Below are 18,817 nucleotides of genomic sequence, written 5' to 3'. Positions count from 1 at the left end.
TGACAGTAAAATTCTGAAATAATAATTTATAATAGTTGGATTCTCAATGAAATTTTCTAAAAAAATAATTACACATATTGATTCAAACAATTATAAATAAAATTTGATTGAAAACTGTGAAATATATTTAGAATATAAATATCTTACATAAATTAAAACTCTTAAATTTACAATTATCTAAATTAATATTTATAACTTTTTTAAAAAATTGTCAAAAATTCAACCGTTTTCAAATTCCGATTTTGAAACTTTATTGTCATTCGCACTAAAAACAATGTGTCAGTGTTGATTCATTATGAATTACTGTTCACATAACTTCTCAAATTATGTGAACTTTTAAAATTTTGTGTATAACTTATTACAAATGCATGGGGTGAATTCATTTCAGAGTCCATTTCCAACTTACCCACTGATGACAACATCCTCTCAACTTAGTTTTGAAATAAAAATAGCAGATTCAACTTTGATAAACCTAACATTTACTAAATCAAGAAAAATTGGTGACGGATTTACCATGTTTTCCCGGGTGTTATCTCAAATAAGCAAAGCAAAGCAAAACAGAACAAAAAATATGGATAGCTCACGTAGACATAAATGCCCATATACATTCCTTAAGGAAAAAAAATAAATAATAAAAAATAAATAATAATAATAATAATAATAAAAACAAATCACATTAACTGCACTGTCACTCTGATGCTTCTTTGGATAAAAGTAAATCACAAAATGCGGTGATCAGACACTGGATCCAGAATCAGAACAAGAATCAGGGTTTGAAGCAACGACGTCAGGAAAAAAAATCTTCAGCAGCTGCATCTCCAATATCAAATTCAAATGCAAATTCTTTGTTCTTATCAGAATATGCTGCTAGCATAAGCTATTACTGAAGGAAGCCAATTCAACACCTCCATGGATTGAGGCTCCTTGGCCAGAATCTATTTGAAAGCCTGCATGATGAGTCATAGAACTGTCTGAAACAATCCTCTCATCCACGATTTGAGTGGCCACAGAACCACAAGTAGCTTCAGCCACAGAAAAACTTGACCAAGTGGATTCTGAAATTGCATAACGTTCATTTCATTCCCAACAACATCATTTCAACACCTGAGCAAGTTGCCTCAGCACATGCTCACCCATGTCCTGCGTCCTGGTTACAGAAGAATGGTGCACAGAAAGCCAATTTTGGGTTATCATAATATTTGACAACTTTAGATGGGTCTTCACTGGGTTCTATGCTCGGCCAATGGTGTGCCGGGTTCTTCGTTTTCCAGCCATCATCACATTGATCATCGTTGGATTTAGGGATCATGTTGCTCAGGCTGAAAGCCAAATGGGGAAAATGGGGTTCTATTTTTCAGGCCATCAGTTACATCATCTTGGAACTTACAGTGGACTTATCAAGAGATTTTTTGTGATTTTCGTAGTAGTCTGCCAATGAAACCGCCTTAGGATGTAAGAGCACGTCCAAGGCCAAAAGAGCATGCGCGCAGAACTCAGCAAGCTTTGTTCCACTTTGTTGCTTTCCTGCAAAAATAATAGATCAAGCAATAGAGAGAATAATATAAAAGAAAATTTTGGTAAGCTTGCCTATGAGGTAGGTTTTTGTAGAGATTGCAATGAGACTACTCATGAACCTTATAATTGATCGAGCTTGAGTTCAATTGGTCCCTTAACATATTATCATAGCTTCTATAGCCAAAGGGTCTAAAATCGACTGTTGCCATCTAACTTTCCTCAATTAAAATAGATTTTCAAACCAAGGTATGATGATGATGATGAGACTATATTTTATCCACTGTTTCAAACCCAAGGAACCTCTTGTAAGAGAGGTGAGGTGTCCAAGTTTAAAACAAAACTAGTCACGTGTCTTACTTAACAACTTATATTTTGAGTCAACTGATCCTTGACATTTGAAATGCTAGCTATACTATAATAAGGCGAAGAAGCAAAAGGAGACAAGAAGAAAAGCTTCAAATTTCAATCAACTCAGCAATAACCTAATCCTGAATCAAGCAGCCATTGAAGGAAAGCAGTACACAATCTAATATTACATTACTCCCTGCTTGTTTCCCCATTTTATTAGATGTAAAAACTGGTTCTTTCCAACAATACTCCAAAATTTCACATAAGGCAGCTACAAATACTGACAATAATAATTATCTTTAATAGTTCATCTTCAGAGACAAAATTCACCAATTTACTATACTAGGAATAATAGCAATAAGAATAAAAGAACTGCAAATTGATGATCACATTACCCCTATGGAAAAGTTCAGACCCTGGGCTAAATATGGAGGTGGCGCTCGGGAAATGGAAAGAAATGATGCCAAAAGAGCACGCAGTGCAGCTAGCTGCAAATTCAGCAAAAGTTGCAGAATGCAACGTTTTCTGTGACATAGCCACTTCCTCACGGACCCACCCTTCCTTGAAAGAGTCCACAGCTATGACTATCAAAGATTATCTACTTTTGACCTCCATTGTTCAGATTTCAAGGAACCTGCCTGATAAAAGATTATGAAAGTTTCATGCATTCATTCCATCCAAGAACAATCTTCCTCTCATTTTCATCTTCAACAATCACTTGGATATTTTAACCTCATGACAAGAATAATCTTCCTCTCATTTTCGTTTTTTTTGTTATTTGATTTTGTTTAAGTTATGACTGGCTAAAAGTGGATTTCAAAATGCCCAATTATGGTGCTAAATTACAAAAATCTGCCAGTTTTAAATAGGTCTAACAGAAATCAATACCAGAGAAAGACTACAGAAGACTGATTAGATTATGTCGCCAAAAGAAAAAATTAAGATTGATTAGAGAAGGTGTCGTATAGAAGATTAAATGATTTAAAAACCATAATCTTGCCTGACAGGCTCCTAAAGGCATTACTTGTTCATTGGAGATCACATATTGTTACTAGACAATTTTAAAAGATTGAAGACCATGGACAAAAACAGGTACCATTGATAAAAAAGAAATCTCCAAAAAGTAGCAAAAATGATAGCAATGTCATGGTATCCCAACACTGCTATCAAGATTAATATATATATATAGTATATATATTTGCATACTTGACCTAGAAAAGCCAATTAAGGAAGAAGAGATCAAGGAGGGAACAATAGTATTCCCATAGGACAGAATATACATACCACAGTGATAAGAGCCTCTAAAGCCTCGAGTGCAGCTATTCTCAGAGAAATGGGATTCATTAAAGTAGTATTGGGGGCTTCCACTCTCAAACCTTCATTTTGCTTCAAAGAGTGGGCAGTTGTACTACTACACTTCCTTTTTCTATGACTTGGCTGTACCAAAGGTCCAGTAAAAGCATTTGAATTTGAGCCATTTAATGTGCCCCCACTCTTATTCCCAAGGGCAATCAAATCAATAATCGCATTGTTGATAACTTCTTGGGCAAGACATAAAGCCATTCCTGTTCAAGAATATTTATTAGTAAACCATTTAGCATAACAAAAATTCTTCAAGATTAGCATAACAAACCTCAGTCTCGCCATTGCACAAGTTAATCAGTAAATGTGATGCAGAAAAATCAATTATTCTGACTACATAATTTTCCTCAATCCATTGACCTCATTGCAAGGGAAGACTAAGGGATAACTTTGAATTTGGCTGCCATTGATTGGTTAAGAAGTCAAAATCTTGCAATAAACATATAACTAAACAAAAATAAGATTATCAACCACTACATCGCAGCCATTAGAGTAATAAAGAACAAAAAAAAAATGAAGGGCATCAAGTTAGCGAGTATCATTTTACTAATAGTGTAGAGCACAATGGGATGGAGGATAAGTTGGCATTGCCATTATTTCTGTAGCATGCCTATGTCAACACTACATGTTCAACGATTAGCATAGTTGTGATGCCTATGTTCTCAAGTTTTGAGGTTGAAGCATAGCATCCTGCATCTCTTTTTAGTTTTGCAGCACCCTCTGTTCCCTCTGGCACCATCTGCAGCAACTAGCAACCACTCTTTTGTCATCCTCTCCATAATTATTTTTTTGCCCAAAAACTAGATGCTCGATTTCTTCACTCTCTATCAAGCAAAATCTTCTTTCCTTCATTTTTTGCCTGATCCAGATTCCTTAACCCCCCCCCTCTCCCTACCAATCTTCAATATCTCCCATTACTGGCCAATGCCCATTGGAAATTCTTTTTTGCTTTCGAGATCAGATTTTACTTGTTATTTCTCACTCCCAAAATTTTAACCTCTGAAATCCAGTTTTTTTTTTTCATTTTATTGATAAAAGAGAAGCATGATTTGTATTGTAGTTTTTGATAGTGCATGTTGCAGTTTTAGTGACCAAGGCTTCAAAATGCTATGTCAAATTTGTGTGTCAGCTAAGATAATGAAGACCTTAACGCATTAAATATCTGAAATATATTTTATAGTTCATTATGGCAATATACTAATAGACTGACTATTACATACGAAAATTATACTCACATTTAAAACAAATCACAGCAATTTATTTTTTTTCCCCTTTTTTTGACAAAAAAATCACAGCAATTTATGATCATCCCCAAGTCATAAAATCAAGTTTCTGTTCTGATAATTGATCCACAAGGTTGAAGATATTTGGAATTTAGATAAGAAACTGAGAAGGCCATGATGGGTACATGGTAGAATGAAGGAAGACTGCAGATTGATGGGAGTGAGAAATAACAAGTAAACCCTGATCTCGAAAGCAAAAAGGAAGTTCCAATGGGCACTGGCCAGTAATGGGAGATATTGAAGATTGGCAGGGAGAAGGGGGGGTAAGGAATCTGGATCAGGCAAAAAATGAAGGAAAGAAGATTTTGCTGGACAGAGAGTGAAGAAAGCGAGCATCTAGTTTTTGGGCAAAAAACAATTATGGAGAGAGGATGACAAAAGAGTGGTTGCTAGTTGCTGCAGATGGTGCTAGAGGGAACAGAGGATGCTGCAAAACTAAAAAGAGATGCAGGATGCTATGCTTCAACCTCAAAACTTGAGAATATAGGCATCACAACTATGCTAATTGTCGAACATGTAGTGTTGACATAGGCATGCTACAGAAATAATGGCAATGCCAACTTTATCCTCCATCCCATTGTGCTCTACACTATTAGTAAAATGATACTCGCTAACTTGATGCCCTTCATTTTTTTGTTCTTTATTACTCTAATGGCTGCGATGTAGTGGTTGATAATCATATTTTGTTTAATTATATGTTTATTGCAAGATTTTGACTTCTTAACCAATCTGTTATTTAAGGTAAAAACAAATGAACAAATTTTGAATAACCTCAAGTCTTCCAAACAAAATTAACACCAATAGTCAGAACAGTGACATCTTTGATAAGAAACTTAACTCACCAACACCCATGGATATGAGCAGAATCCTTGTGATTGAATAGAACTTAATCCTTAATTCTGGAAATGCACACGTCTTGAAGTACAATGTAATAATGCGAACCATAGAGGCAGCATGTGGCAATGTTGACTGCAACATACATATGGCAAATCAGTAGAATTCAGCCTTCTTGAAACAAAATAAAGCAAAGGATAAAGGAGAGGAAGGATGAGTGACAATGTTATAGTTCCTGGTAAGCTAAAACAGTTGAATTGCTCTTCAGTGGTAGAAGCAACATAATAAACGCCTTCATCAGTGAAATGTAATACTTTAAAACTTTATAGCACACAAGAAACCTAAAATCACCATTGATGTACCACAGGCATAGGCTGCTATTAGAGAAAAGTAGGAGAAAATAAGTCTTAGATGGGAAGAATTGATACACAGTCATAACAAGGATACAAAAAGGCATGAAATGTCCATAGGGCTAGATAATTCTTCTGTGTAAAATATGCCATGAGAAATAGTTTGAACATGAAGAAGAACCAATGGATATGAGCCATAGGAAGGAATACAACAAGTCGTCTTCTTCAGCCACAATAGAACCAGAACAAATTTGGAGAAAAGAGTGGGATGCAAGAAGGGTAGAATCATCACTGAAATTAAGTTAAGTGGAAGCAATTGTCGGATGAGGAAGCATCCTGGATGCCTTTGTACCAATTTCAGCAAAGTTTCCCTTTTTGTTGTAACTGATCCTTGAGGGCAAGGATCTCTTTGAGGGGAGGATATTGTTATTTTTATAATAGTGACATTAGTTAGTTATATATATAGCCCTTGGGGATCCGTGCCTGTACTCATATAAATAGCTTTTGGCAATTCTACTTGTTATGGATTATGAATGAAGCGAGTGTTATTCAGTTTTGTTTCCTGTCTCTAATTCCCTCAATCTCTCTCTCTCTCTCCTCTGTTCTTCTCTCTATCCGCTTAACTCTCCTAAAATCTCTTATTCAGAATTATTCTACCACATCACCAGATTATTTATATTTTCTGTAGCTTTAATCATAGAATTGATTTCCTTATTGCATGCAGTGGTTTTTATGGTATCTATGATGTTGAGCACTTCATCAAGACATTGAGGTTTGATGTTAGAATTGTTGAAAGAATTCCAGAAATTCACAAAAATGGCAGGAAGAAGAAAATAAAAGCATTTCAGGTAGAATATAATGATTCGATTGTAGATCAGTTGGTGGAAATTATTTCGATTTCATCTATAACACTTTCAATTATTATTTTACTTCAGCTTCGGCCCCCAAGAGATGCTCCTAAAAGTTGGTCTGCTGGTGTTGCTTTAGCAAAAATGAAGGAACATGGCGCCATCTATCTTACTCCCTTTTCACATCGCTTAGCTGAGGAAATCGACAATCCTGAGTATCAGCGATTGAGATGTAGAGTTAACTATCATGCGTTAAGATTCAAGCCACATATTATGAAACTGAGTCAATCAATAGTTGATAAGCTACGCACACAAGGTCACTTCATGTCCATACATCTTAGGTTTGAGATGGATATGTTGGCATTTGCTGGGTAAGTGCTAGAATCCCTATTTAATACCTTATTTTTACTGGTCCTGTTATCTCCATTCTATTTAAGTTTGTTGGTTGCTGATTTTATGGGGTTTAAGGCTGACGTAGAGGACCAAGGAAAAGGGGTAAGGGGAAGGAGAAAGAGGGAGAAATAGAGATGAATGAAGAAATGGAAGAACAATGAGTTAAAGGAAGAAAGGGAAGTCTGAGGGAGGGGGGAAGAGAGAAAAAAGGCAAGGGAGGAATAACCTACGGCTATTTCTAGGATGCCCAAACATATTTAAGAGAATGTATGATAAAGAAAACAAAATGAAGTCAGAAAATAAATTACTAAAAACATTAAATAAATCAAACTAAAGTCTCATACACCTATACTAAATTTTTCCAAATTTTCCATCAATGCTTCCCGCCCGCTTAAAAGAACTCTACTGTAGAGTGGAAGATTGTTGATAGGACTCAACAAGGCAGGATCTGGATGGAGGAAACCCTCCTCAGTGATCCATTTAGCCTCCTGTGGCATGATTACTGTAATGTTTGTATTAAATAGTCAAAATGTGATTGGGTGAGGTCGGCTACAAGGATTATACAACCCAATCGTGCTCTATCATCAACAAAATCTTTGGAAATATTGTTGATCAAAAAATCTCATTCAACAACTTCCATGAGTATTCTCTTTAGTCTTCCTCTATCCCTCTTTAAAAAGCTCAAGACTATGTGTTCCACCTTCCTCACCAATGCCTCCCACGACCTTCTTTACATATGTCTAAAGCATCTCAAATAATTTTCTACTATCTTTCCCTTAATAGATGCCATACTCACTTTTTCTTGAATATGCTCATTATGGATTTTATCTTTTCATGTATGCCAACACATTTATCTCAACATTCTCATTTCTGCTATTCCAGCTCTATGCTCTTGTTGTCCTTTTAAAACCTAGCATTCACTACAGTATAACAAGGCTGGTCTTATCGCAATTCAATAAAACTTCCTCACATGGATAAGAAAGGAAAGATAGAGGTGTTAAAAAATTTCTGATGCTCAGATCAGACTCACAGAATATAATAGATTAATATCACATTTATTAAATACAATTTGCATCACTAGTACTAGCACTGCCTATTTTTTTTCCCTTTGGAGGCAGAGGATATAAAGCAGCCATACCTGCCCATGCCCTTTGCAATAGAAATGAGCAATTCCAAGCAATGTAAATGCAAAACTGGAAGTTCTGAACAAACATTCTCTTGTTGCCTAGCAGTCATTAATGGCAATGACGTTTGTAGCAAGGAGCCATTCACCATCAGTACTCTTTCAACAAGAGCCAATAACAGGCGAACAGGTACATTAACCTGGCAATAAAATCACATCGATTTTCATCAAACTTCTCCTAGAAGAATTATAATTAACATTACTAACAGTTGCTGGAACATAAATTGGGTCCTTGTTCGTTCTTTCGGATGAATTTAAAAGTACCTTAGAAGAATATGAATCTGTAAGCATATTGCAACAGCAAAGCATAAGAGGAGAGACAATAGGCAGCAGTGATTGTTCAGACCTCTTTGTTGCCTTGTTAGTAGCTTCTCCATCGAATGCACAGCATCCTAAACGTGGTGGAGAATTTTTTCCTGACAGACTTAACAACCTAATAATCTCATTCTGCTTGGTTTCTGCTACACATTCAAGACGATGATCATCTACTGCTCTTAATATTGGTACCCACAAAATAGATAAAATTAGCATCAACCTTCTTCTAGACCTTGAAAGGCATTGTTTATTTGACCATTTATTACCACCACAATTTTCTGCATCAAAACAGACCAGCTTTCTGCGTCTCCTCTCACTTTGGGAAGTAATGCTAGGCAATAAGCAAGTTTCTGGATGAATTACACCAAGCATAGCTCTTTAGAAAAAGAGAATAAGATCACTTGATTACTTATAATTCTCCTAAAAAGAGAACAAAGTTCTTTAGACAAAGAGAATCCAATGGTATGGCTTTTTTTAAAAAATAAAAAAGAAAATGAAAAAACTGCCTAACTACCGAATTTGTTTCAATTAATGAAATTCCTAAAGCCATCAAAATCTCACTTGAAACTAATACTAACCCTAAATATTATTGTTGAAGGCATATCAATCGTTGAAGGGTAAGCATTAAAGATGAAGTGTTAGAGGATTAAAGATATTGTTCAAAAATTATCACTTATCCTATATGCATAAGTTCGGAGTTTATTATTATCTAGCAGGTATGCAGTTGTTCTTCACCATTAAGTTCAGGATATATGTCATCCCTTTGAGGGATTATCTTTGTTTTCATAATTATCTTGTTAAGTATACACACAAAGGGAAGGTGACTATCACGGCAGTTGTCAAATGATTAAGCATTCTCATTCACTATCTATAATTCAGCTGCAAAATTGCATGGAACCAGAGAAAAGGTAACGCCCATCTTGAATCCTAACCTTGTGTTCACAAAGCCAAAAACACGAAAAAAAAAGAAAAGAAAAGAAAAATCCAGCCACCTAGAGCCTGGTTGTTTTCTGATTTTAAAACCAAAAAATTGGAAAACCCATTTGATTAAGTGTTTTTATTTAGTTGTTTCCCAAACTGTTCTCTTTTTAAAAAAAATACAATAAAAATAAAAACATTCAAAGTTGTTTTTTTTTTATTTTTCTTGTTTTCAAAATCCACCACATTTAATTATTGAAAATTATAGTTAGCTTGACTAATTACTATCATAATAACAACAAGCCTAATTACTATCATAAGTCACCACTATTGGCTGCCAACAACCATCATTATTAGTCGGTTTTTAAAAACTAAAACTGTTTTTAAATTCACATAATCAAACAGTTTTCATTTTGTTTTGTTTTGAAAAACAGTTCTAAAAACTATTTCACAAAATAGATTTTAAAAAAAAAAAAATTAGAACATAACCAGACAGGACCGTAATTTCTGCTTGTTTCATCTCATATTTCATGAAGGCTTGCCATTCATTTATGGTATTGTGATCGGTGGAGACTGGAGGCGTTGTTTCCTGCTATGGAATTTCTTATACTGGAGTTCCGCATCTCTAACAGTTAGTCTACTTTCACCAACTTATGCCCGCCTTCCTAGAGTAAAAGAATTGTGAATGCTGAGCCAGGTAGAGTAAGAAGTCCAGATTCAGGTTACTGGTGTGAAACAACCATGAAAAAGAAAGCTCACTACCTTCAACATATTATGACTACATCCTCCTGAGAAAAGTTTTGAAGCAATGGCAGATTCAACCTGCATAAATTCATAATACTAATCAGTTCATGAAAATTTTGGCAATGGATTTGATGAACAATCATGCTTCACTAGGTGTTATGTCAAATGAAGTACACAAAGAAATCTATATAAATAAGGACTTCCAACGTGCAAACATAGCATGCCTACATTTATCTACCAAGTAGGGCACATAGACAGAGAGACCGTGAACTTGGTCACAAAATTCTAATACAAGCACAATAGTGAATGAAGGCCTAGTGTAGATTTGTGAGCGAAAAAACCAGAGAGAGCCTTGGGAATAATTCTTTGGTTCATCTCATTCTCAACCAGCAACTAGGTTATATCTATAGAAGTCCATAGGTGTAGAAAGACCGAGATGCCTTAGATTCTCTCAAGCAAATCAGGACTGAGAATCTAGCGATAAGCTTAAGCTGGATACCACTAGATACACAATCAACCAGATACAAAAAAACAAAGTAAGTCATAAGGGAGAGTGTGGCACTCTCAACACATAAGCATGCTAGCGTGTCAAAACAATTCAATTTTCTTAACGGGATAACAGTTTGTTCATTAGCCAATCCTCAAGCCAACAACATAAAGGCAAAGTCAGTCTCCAATATTCAAAATCTAGGTAGGATCCTCAAGACATTGATGGAAAGAAGCATGACTGGAAGACATAGTAACAAAGGTGGTTGAGTCATCAGTCACTAAGCAATGATGAAGGGCCCTTAATTGTAGCTGAGACCTTCCATCGTTGCTTTGCTTCCCCAGCAACATTTTCAGTGTTCTGTGTTGTAAGTGAAGCATTTTAATTTTGGTTCCTTTTATAGTGCATATTTCTATTTCTTTTTGTTTAGTCAGATTGCTTTGCATGGTGAGTATCCCATGACTATAAAAGATGGCTTACCAGTTTCAAGATTTCCAAAACAAATTATAATCCTAATTTATTGTTGACTAAAATAATTGTAATCTTATTTAAAATCCAATTTTTCTGTACAAATAATTAATATTATATTAACTAATATATTTTCAACCTCCAACATTAGGATCAATTGGAGAAAGTCGCAGCAAAATTTCAGAGACTAGAAGTGAAGCTTCAAAGACAAACACAGACCCCCCTCAATCAAGATACTCTGCCCACAAACAATCAAGAAGAGGAAAATCCTCTGATCATGTTTGTTCAAGTAGAGAAGTCACCTGAAGTTAAGTCTAGTATCCAAGAAAAGAATGGAATCCAACAAAAAGAAAACTCAAGCAATGACAGAAAAGATAAAGAAAAAAAATATGAAGGGTTTGAGAATGTTGAAGCCGTTCTGCATAGGATTTTCTTGCCAAAGTTCGTGAAATGCTAATAAATGAGAACGATAGCAAACAGAGTACCAACTAAGCATGATCCTACAAAATCCTGTCCAGACATAAGAAGATTTTACGGGGAATTCATAGTGACAATTCAAACCAAAGATATTTGAAAGGCTATGGATTTGGTGATTGTGATGTCAAAAGCAGAACAATCGCCTTCAAACCCAGTCCTTGAAAGCAATTCAGAGCCAAGCCTTTTAACTGAAGATGCAGCTTAGATGAACTTTGAACTGAAACTTTCAGCACTGTGTTCTTTCTCTTGTTTGTTAGTTTCCACAAGTCTTAGAGGCAGGCATAGTGGTTCCCACATGCCAGTTGTCAATCATAATCCACCAAGATATATAAAGGGCATCAGTGCTGATGTCAAACTAGAGAAACCAAAGCCACTGTAATGGCAAAGAAATTTGAGGAATAGTTGGTTTAAAGGACTTGTGGAGAAGTTCAGAATTCCTATGACTGAAACCAAGAAGATATTTTGTGGTAATATCTCTACAATTAGTTGGTATTGCAAAAATATCATGTGCTTCATAATAGAACAAAAGGCATTTAAATTGATCGGCACTTCATTAAGGAAAAACTTGATGTGCACATTCTTGAACTAACTTACACATCCAGCCTGAATCAAGTTGTTGATGCCTTGAGACCCAGAACAAGACATTGCCTTGGGTCATGTTGGAAGGGTTTATTTGCAAACTAGGAATGTTAGCCATCAACCATCCAGCTTAAGCGGGAAATCAAAGATCACATGCCTACTCCACTCCAGGTATATTGTTATTCTTTTTCTTAATGACAACCATATGGCATCTGATGCTATCAACTAATCCAGATTCGAGCACTATCAGGTCTAAATAGGAGTAGCTCTTTTGATGTGATTTTCTCCATTCATAAGGTTTTTTTAAGGGATATAATCATTTCTACTTGACCTAATCACCATTGTTGTTGTTGTTGTATGCATTCACGATTTATCTTCCTTTTGTTTCTTGTTGTCTCTTGGTCATCATTTATTGTAATTATACTTTATTTTAAATTTTAAATTTTAAACTAGCTAAGTCAGGGGGATGAATCAGGAGTCTTTCTCCCTACCTTCATATGTACGCCTTTTCTGTTCAAAGAATCATCAATTCCGATGAAATCTTGCAATTATCAAACTTTTGGAGTGAGATATTGGTATTAGGATTATCTTATCAAACAAAAGTTGTTTTGGTTAGAATTCTTTGTTAAAACGAATTCTTTACATAAGAAATTAGTAAAGCTTGTCCAAGAACTAAGTAGAAAATAAACCCACAAACCATATTCTCTATTATTTCAAACTTTAAATAGCATAAAACGAATTAATCATGGAAGAAACGTTGCATATGGGAAGAGGAACATACACTGTCATAGTGACGTTGAATAGAAAATGGGAAAGAAGTTAATATGGTACATAACAAATGAAGCGCACCCTCCTGCATGCAACACAAGTCAGATAATAAATTAATCTCAGAAATGGAAAACAAAGAAGATATGTACAAACTGAAACAAAATCAAGCATAAAGAACATGGGCGACAAGGTAAGCATTTATGTTCAAAGGCGTGTCATCATTTAGTAACCATGGGGCATGCGGTAGGCATTTAACTTCCTCAGCTTCCAAGTTTTAAGAGCAAATCATCTTTTGACAATTACCAAAACTTTCTTTTTTGTTTGTGTGTGTTTTTGATAGAACACATTGGCATTCTGTGATCCTTATAACTGACCTCACTTAATGGAATAATGCTTCTTCTTGTTGTTTCTTTTGTTGGGGGGGGGGGACAGTGTGTGTGTGAGTGTGAGCAAGAGAAGAAGTCATACTTCTACCTCCGTTTAGAAGCCCAAGACTAATCTAAGAACAAACCCACTTCAAAACAAGAATTTCTCAATCATTACTACAAAATTCTAGGATTTCTCATTCAATTATTTGAAAAAGATATAGTGTTCCATAATCTTCAAAGTTATGCTACTTACCCAGATAGCCTCTGAGTTGTCATCATTCAACAGGTCCAAGACTGGCTGAATGACTTTCCCCGCACAGGAAGACCAATCTCTCTTAATATCAGGAAATGCACTCAGCCTAACCTTGAAAAGAAAATAATTAGAGGCAGCTTCCAGTACTTGTTTGACACAAGTCGATGAGGGATGGTTGTACTAACTGATTTAGACCATCAGCAAGAAAAAGGAAATATTTTTCAGATAACAATAAATCATGGCTTTATTTTACCTTACCCACTAACCACAGAATTACAAAATCTATTCTGTTAAAAAAAGGGGGGGGACACAAAATACCATATATGATTCCAAAATTTAGCAAGCAATTAAGAACAAATTTCTTTGAGTAGGAGAAGAAATATCTAACCTTGCAAAAATATCAGATATTGAAGCACAAGAAGCCACCCTCACAAAATGAGATTTTTCTTGTGACTGCTTTAATTAAAAAAACAGAGCACACGTCACACAATAAAAAATCACAAGATCTGTTTAAAATATTTAGATCTTGACCTTAAAAAATGCATGGAAGCAAGCGGTGTTTGGGCTTATACACATGCGTAAACTAAAAGATGAAACAGCTAACATCCTAATGCAAGATGAAAACAGAAAAAAGCATCGGATCAGATAAATTATGTTGACATTTTCAATCCTATTCACACAGCGCATACTATATAAGGATGGAATTTCTCATTGTAGGAAAGGAGACAACTTTAACTCTAGACCATCTTAAAGCAAGAATCAGCTCAGCTTATTAGTGATTATAAAATGCATCAACCAGAAATATCACACTGTATTAAAATCAATGGACACTTGTCTGAAATCCGGAAATGAAATGAATGAATGATTCTCTGACAAATTGAGTATTGGAGAGGGAGGAGTAGATCAATTTCCCAACCAGCCTCTAATATGTCCTTGTGTCTATCTAGAGGGGGAATTTCTTCCTTTAGATCTACACTTATAAATGGATTACATAGAAGTTTCAGCTGGTTTGCACCCAAGCATACCTGTCTCCTTCAATAATATATAAAGGATATTTCTTGATACATCAACATGGTACAGCCCATCGTTTTCCTTAGCCAGCCTGGTCCTAAAAGGCACAATGGGGAGGATAAAAATCATGGTACAGTTCATGTCTTTGTTAAGTTTTTGTATAGGAATAAGATTGGCAGACAACTTAGGAACATGGAGAACATTTCTAGGAACTAATGAGGGAATAATTTGGATATCTGCAAGCCTTGCAACAATGGCAAGAGATCCATTATCAACATAAGTTTTCTTGTTGCTCAGACATGGAGGCCCTATGTTACTTAGTCTTCTTCATTTTTTGTTTTTTTAGGCTTTAGGATTTCAGAGATATTGAGATGGGTTTAGGAATATACTATGGGCCTGTTACTAACTTGGCCTTTTTATTTTACCAGATTACTAACTTAGTCTAACACTAGCACATGATTTAAACAGCAGCTGTGTGTGTGCGTGTCAGTTCAGTTCAATTATTTTAGGTTCATTGTCTAAAAAACCAAATCAAAATAAACCAAAATACACATAAAAAATAACCAGAACCGAACCAAAAACCAAATAAACTGAATCGAACAGACCAAATTAAATATGGCTCGGTTTGGTCTTGGGTTTTGGTTTGGTTTTTCTCGCCACTACATGGAGCATATATATTTAAATGGTGAGAAAAGCAGATCACATGGTAAGTGGCTCGTAGGTCAATGACCCAAGAACTTAAAGCATATCTGACATATCAAATCCATGGGAACTATAAGATTTGACTAATTGCGCCAGATCACAACTACCAATATCACATGTATTACCGATAGGAATCTCAAGGATTTCCAACATGCTTCTAAGCTCTCGACTTCTTCTTTGTTAAATCCCTATTGGATTTTTTCCTGATTTCGTTGTGTCATACAGAATTGAAACTGAACTCTTGGCCATCCAACTTTGGAAGGTCTTCAGTTTGACTTCCAATGACTGCTCTTTGGTGGCACTACAAGACACCACAGTAGAACCTTCACAAACTGTAGAATTAGAAGTTAAAGTGACATCAATGTAACTATTGAACGGAAAACAACCATGATGACACTGGAACATTAGGACTGGGTACACATAAGCGACTAATGGACATATGTCAATGCCAAACTCCCCGTTTCAGAACCAAAAGAAAAAAAATTACGAATTCAGGTTGATTGTAAGCAATTAAGGCAATCAGACAAACTCCCATACATGTTGAAGGTGTTTTTCAAACCAGAATTGAGTGCAAGGAGAAATCAGAAATTAAGGATGAAATGAACTCCCTCCTGATGAAAAAGGATGGATTCAGAGACAACTTAGAAAACAGAGGGCATAAATGAAAGTCGACTCAGACGGCAGTGGAGGAAAATTCCAACAGCAACAAGAAAAAATTGGACAATAATACAGTGCCAATCAAGGCTCACTTGAACAATGATTCAAAGGAAGGAACAATGAGCTAAGTTATTCTCAGGCACTAATGCCATGTGATAAAAGTGCATAAATGTTACTTCAACTGATACATGGAAGGGGCTATTACATACACAGACCTGTCTACCAAAAAAGGTAGAAGAATCTTTCCACAATTATACTAATTATGCTCCTACCCAACAAATCTTTTTTTTTTTTTTTTTTTGGTGACAACCCAAAAACTGAATCCTCATAATTAATGCTATAATTATTTGAGCATCTATCCCTCAAATATTCACAATTAGTTATACAACTTCCTAACAAAATTCCCAAAAATCCCAGGATAACTCCCACATTTATCTCGTTATAGAAGATATATGATATGATAAAGAGGCCACATCTCACCCGGTTGTTGGATTGTTGCCAATTAAACTTTTTAGGCAGAATTACATACAAGTCTTATATAAGAGAATTAATTACTACAAGATCCATTAACAACCGAACTAAGGAATTAATTTCCTTGTGTTGTGAATTAATTCCTTAATTCGGTTGTTAATGAATTTTATAGTAATTAATTCTCTTGTGTGCAACTTCAACATAATTCTCCCAACCTTCTAAGTAACAGACGAAAGACGTTGACTTGATTGTATCAGTACCTCAGCACGTTTGAGTGCCACAGCTTTTGTAGATCTATAGGATTACAACTTTATTAGTTAAAATATACTCTTATCAAGGTGACAACTTCAGGTACTAACCCTACCAGAGCATGAGGCCACACATAGACACTGAAAAGATCCATATACATTCTTCTCAATCCAGAAAAGTAGGCTTGTGTATTATTTGTGAATTTTTCAATTCCGTTGACACAAGCAATTAAGTATCAAAGATAAAGCAACAAGGTGATGATACTCAGGTCTACATTATCTATTTCCCAAACCAGCAGCAAATACAAAGCCATTGCCTTAAACATTCCAAAGGAAGAAATATTCAATAAAGATTGCAGGAAAGAAGCCGCGTTCATGAAAAACAGTGCAGCACCAGTAAAAACGGAAGCAATTTCTGGAACCACACAGAGTAGGATGTCAGGAAACGGCTAGAGCTGCACTCTTGACAAGTAATTCCCAGCAATGAGATTCCTGCCCAACATTTATCTGGCTACAAAAGAAAACAAAACTTTATAATGAAAAAAGAAATGCTTCAGGTACAAACTAACACCGACTGATAAAAACCAATCATTAACTTACTTAATCAACTATATAAGTAAATACCAACGATGCGCCACCTTATATTGCATTTGCCATCAGTATTTACGACAGTAGAGTATAAGGTTACATACCATATTGTTCGCAACGAGGGTCAAAATGCGGTCGACCCAGGAATCAACAGCAGATTTCCAGCTTTCAACTTGTTTTGGGGCCATGAATTCGGTGAAGGACTCGGACAGAAGGCTGTGAGTTTTGATCATATACTCAATCTTCGAAAGCTCGGAGGAGTTCGAAAATGGGCGATGCTCATCAGGAACGTGATCTTGGAGAAGGGTGCGAAGCAAACTGGGTTTAAGTGCAACGTCATGCATGTTGCCGAATTGATCGACGGCCGCCATTGGAGCAGGCAAAGGTCGAACCTACCAATAGCAGTGGCTTCAAAAACACAGTTTCTACTTCCACTATCGGTTGCGCAACAACAACGTCAATCTCGTAGAGAGCGAGTCCAGTGACAGTGCCGGCAAGAGATGGCCAAGGGAACGCCTGCACTGGTAAGGAAAGCCAGTGCTGGCAAGATCTAGAAGCAACACGTGTGTAGCTTTATTTGATTTTCTTTATTAAATTTTATTCAGAGAAAATTACTGAGAAGACGATATAAGAATTTCAATTATTTCAAAGTCTTATAAAAATGTATGATTACTGTCAAATCACAAATCCTGTACGATTATAATTGGGTAAAAATAAAAATAAAAATTTGACATTAAACCCATACTCTAATTATTATTTTCGTTTATCTTTATCAAATTATAATTATAAAAAATTGAGACATAAGAATATTTTATATATTTGATGAAATTTTTTAATAATTAAAATTTTTATAAAAGATCTCGGTGTAATTTTTTCTTCTTATTTAGTACTTTAACTTTATAGATTGAACATTTAAGGATAAATTAACAAATTATAACACCAAACTTAAATTTATTTATTGTACAAATTATTTTTTTTAATTTTTAAAAAATGTATAATATGGCTTTGCTGTAAATAAAAATTAATTTTAAAAGTTAGCTGCCCAGAAAATGATCTAAAAATTAACAGAGATTTTTTTTTGTCCTTTTATATAATTTTTGAAGCTCTTTTATGTAATTTAGGGTTCTTTATTATAATTTTTTTATTTTTTTATAATTTTTGAGGTCCCTTTTATTTTTTTAGTCAGATAATGGTTAGAATTAATTTTGTTAATAGCAGATCGAATTGCATTATTTTTAAAATTTAAAAAAATAATTTATAAGATAAACAAGCTCAAAATTCATGGTGTTATTAGATCTAAAGTTTAAAAATAATTTACTCATTTACCTAATATTTAAATATTTGCAAAAATATTTGACATAATAAGTTTTATTTTTTAAAATAATAATTATTTTAAACTAACGATATTAGGGTTAGAAAATTAAACAAATATTTAAATTAAAAAATTAAATATATATTTTAGCTACTCTTCAATTTAAATTTTTAGGGAATTATTTTAATTGAGGAATTAAATTGGTAATTGGACACCATAAGCCCATAATGTTTAGAGAATTTCAAGAGTGGTGCGTTGTGGCCTAAATTTTAAAGGAGTTTCAAACGATGCCCAAACAGTGCAGAAAGAAACGTTTTCAAAAATCAAATCGAGCA

At 34.9% G+C, this 18,817-nt stretch overlaps 1 protein-coding gene across 1 annotated transcript; it reads right to left on the bottom strand.

The window, feature by feature from the left end:
* Window positions 1–8,016: 8,016 nt before the first annotated feature.
* On the bottom strand, window positions 8,017–17,686 carry LOC129294984 (uncharacterized). The gene is made up of 9 exons (XM_054933470.1): window positions 17,275–17,686; window positions 16,977–17,093; window positions 13,882–13,946; window positions 13,494–13,599; window positions 12,886–12,957; window positions 10,112–10,171; window positions 8,652–8,781; window positions 8,381–8,574; window positions 8,017–8,256 (listed from the first exon to the last, which is right to left on the bottom strand). The coding sequence occupies exons 1-9, from the start codon at window positions 17,539–17,541 to the stop codon at window positions 8,017–8,019; spliced, it is 1,251 nt and encodes a 416-aa protein (XP_054789445.1). The 5' UTR covers window positions 17,542–17,686.
* Window positions 17,687–18,817: the final 1,131 nt, after the last annotated feature.

Source organism: Prosopis cineraria, unplaced genomic scaffold, assembly GCF_029017545.1.
Source record: "Prosopis cineraria cultivar Desert tree isolate PC_DT_omini unplaced genomic scaffold, ASM2901754v1 PC31, whole genome shotgun sequence".
Taxonomy (NCBI): Eukaryota; Viridiplantae; Streptophyta; class Magnoliopsida; order Fabales; family Fabaceae; genus Prosopis; species Prosopis cineraria.
This window is presented reverse-complemented; position numbering and strand designations above follow the sequence as displayed.

What these genes read in the sequence shown, in the direction of transcription:
- LOC129294984 (XM_054933470.1), bottom strand. Translation starts at nt 17,541, where the DNA reads ATGGCGGCCGTCGATCAATTCGGCAACATGCATGACGTTGCACTTAAA. An exon ending in TTCAACGTCACTATGACAGT is followed by an intron (nt 10,172 to 12,885) that starts GTATGTTCCTCT and finishes GAATTTATGCAG; the next exon opens with GTTGAATCTGCCATTGCTTC. An exon ending in GTAGTCATAATATGTTGAAG is followed by an intron (nt 8,782 to 10,111) that starts GTAGTGAGCTTT and finishes TAATTCATCCAG; the next exon opens with AAACTTGCTTATTGCCTAGC.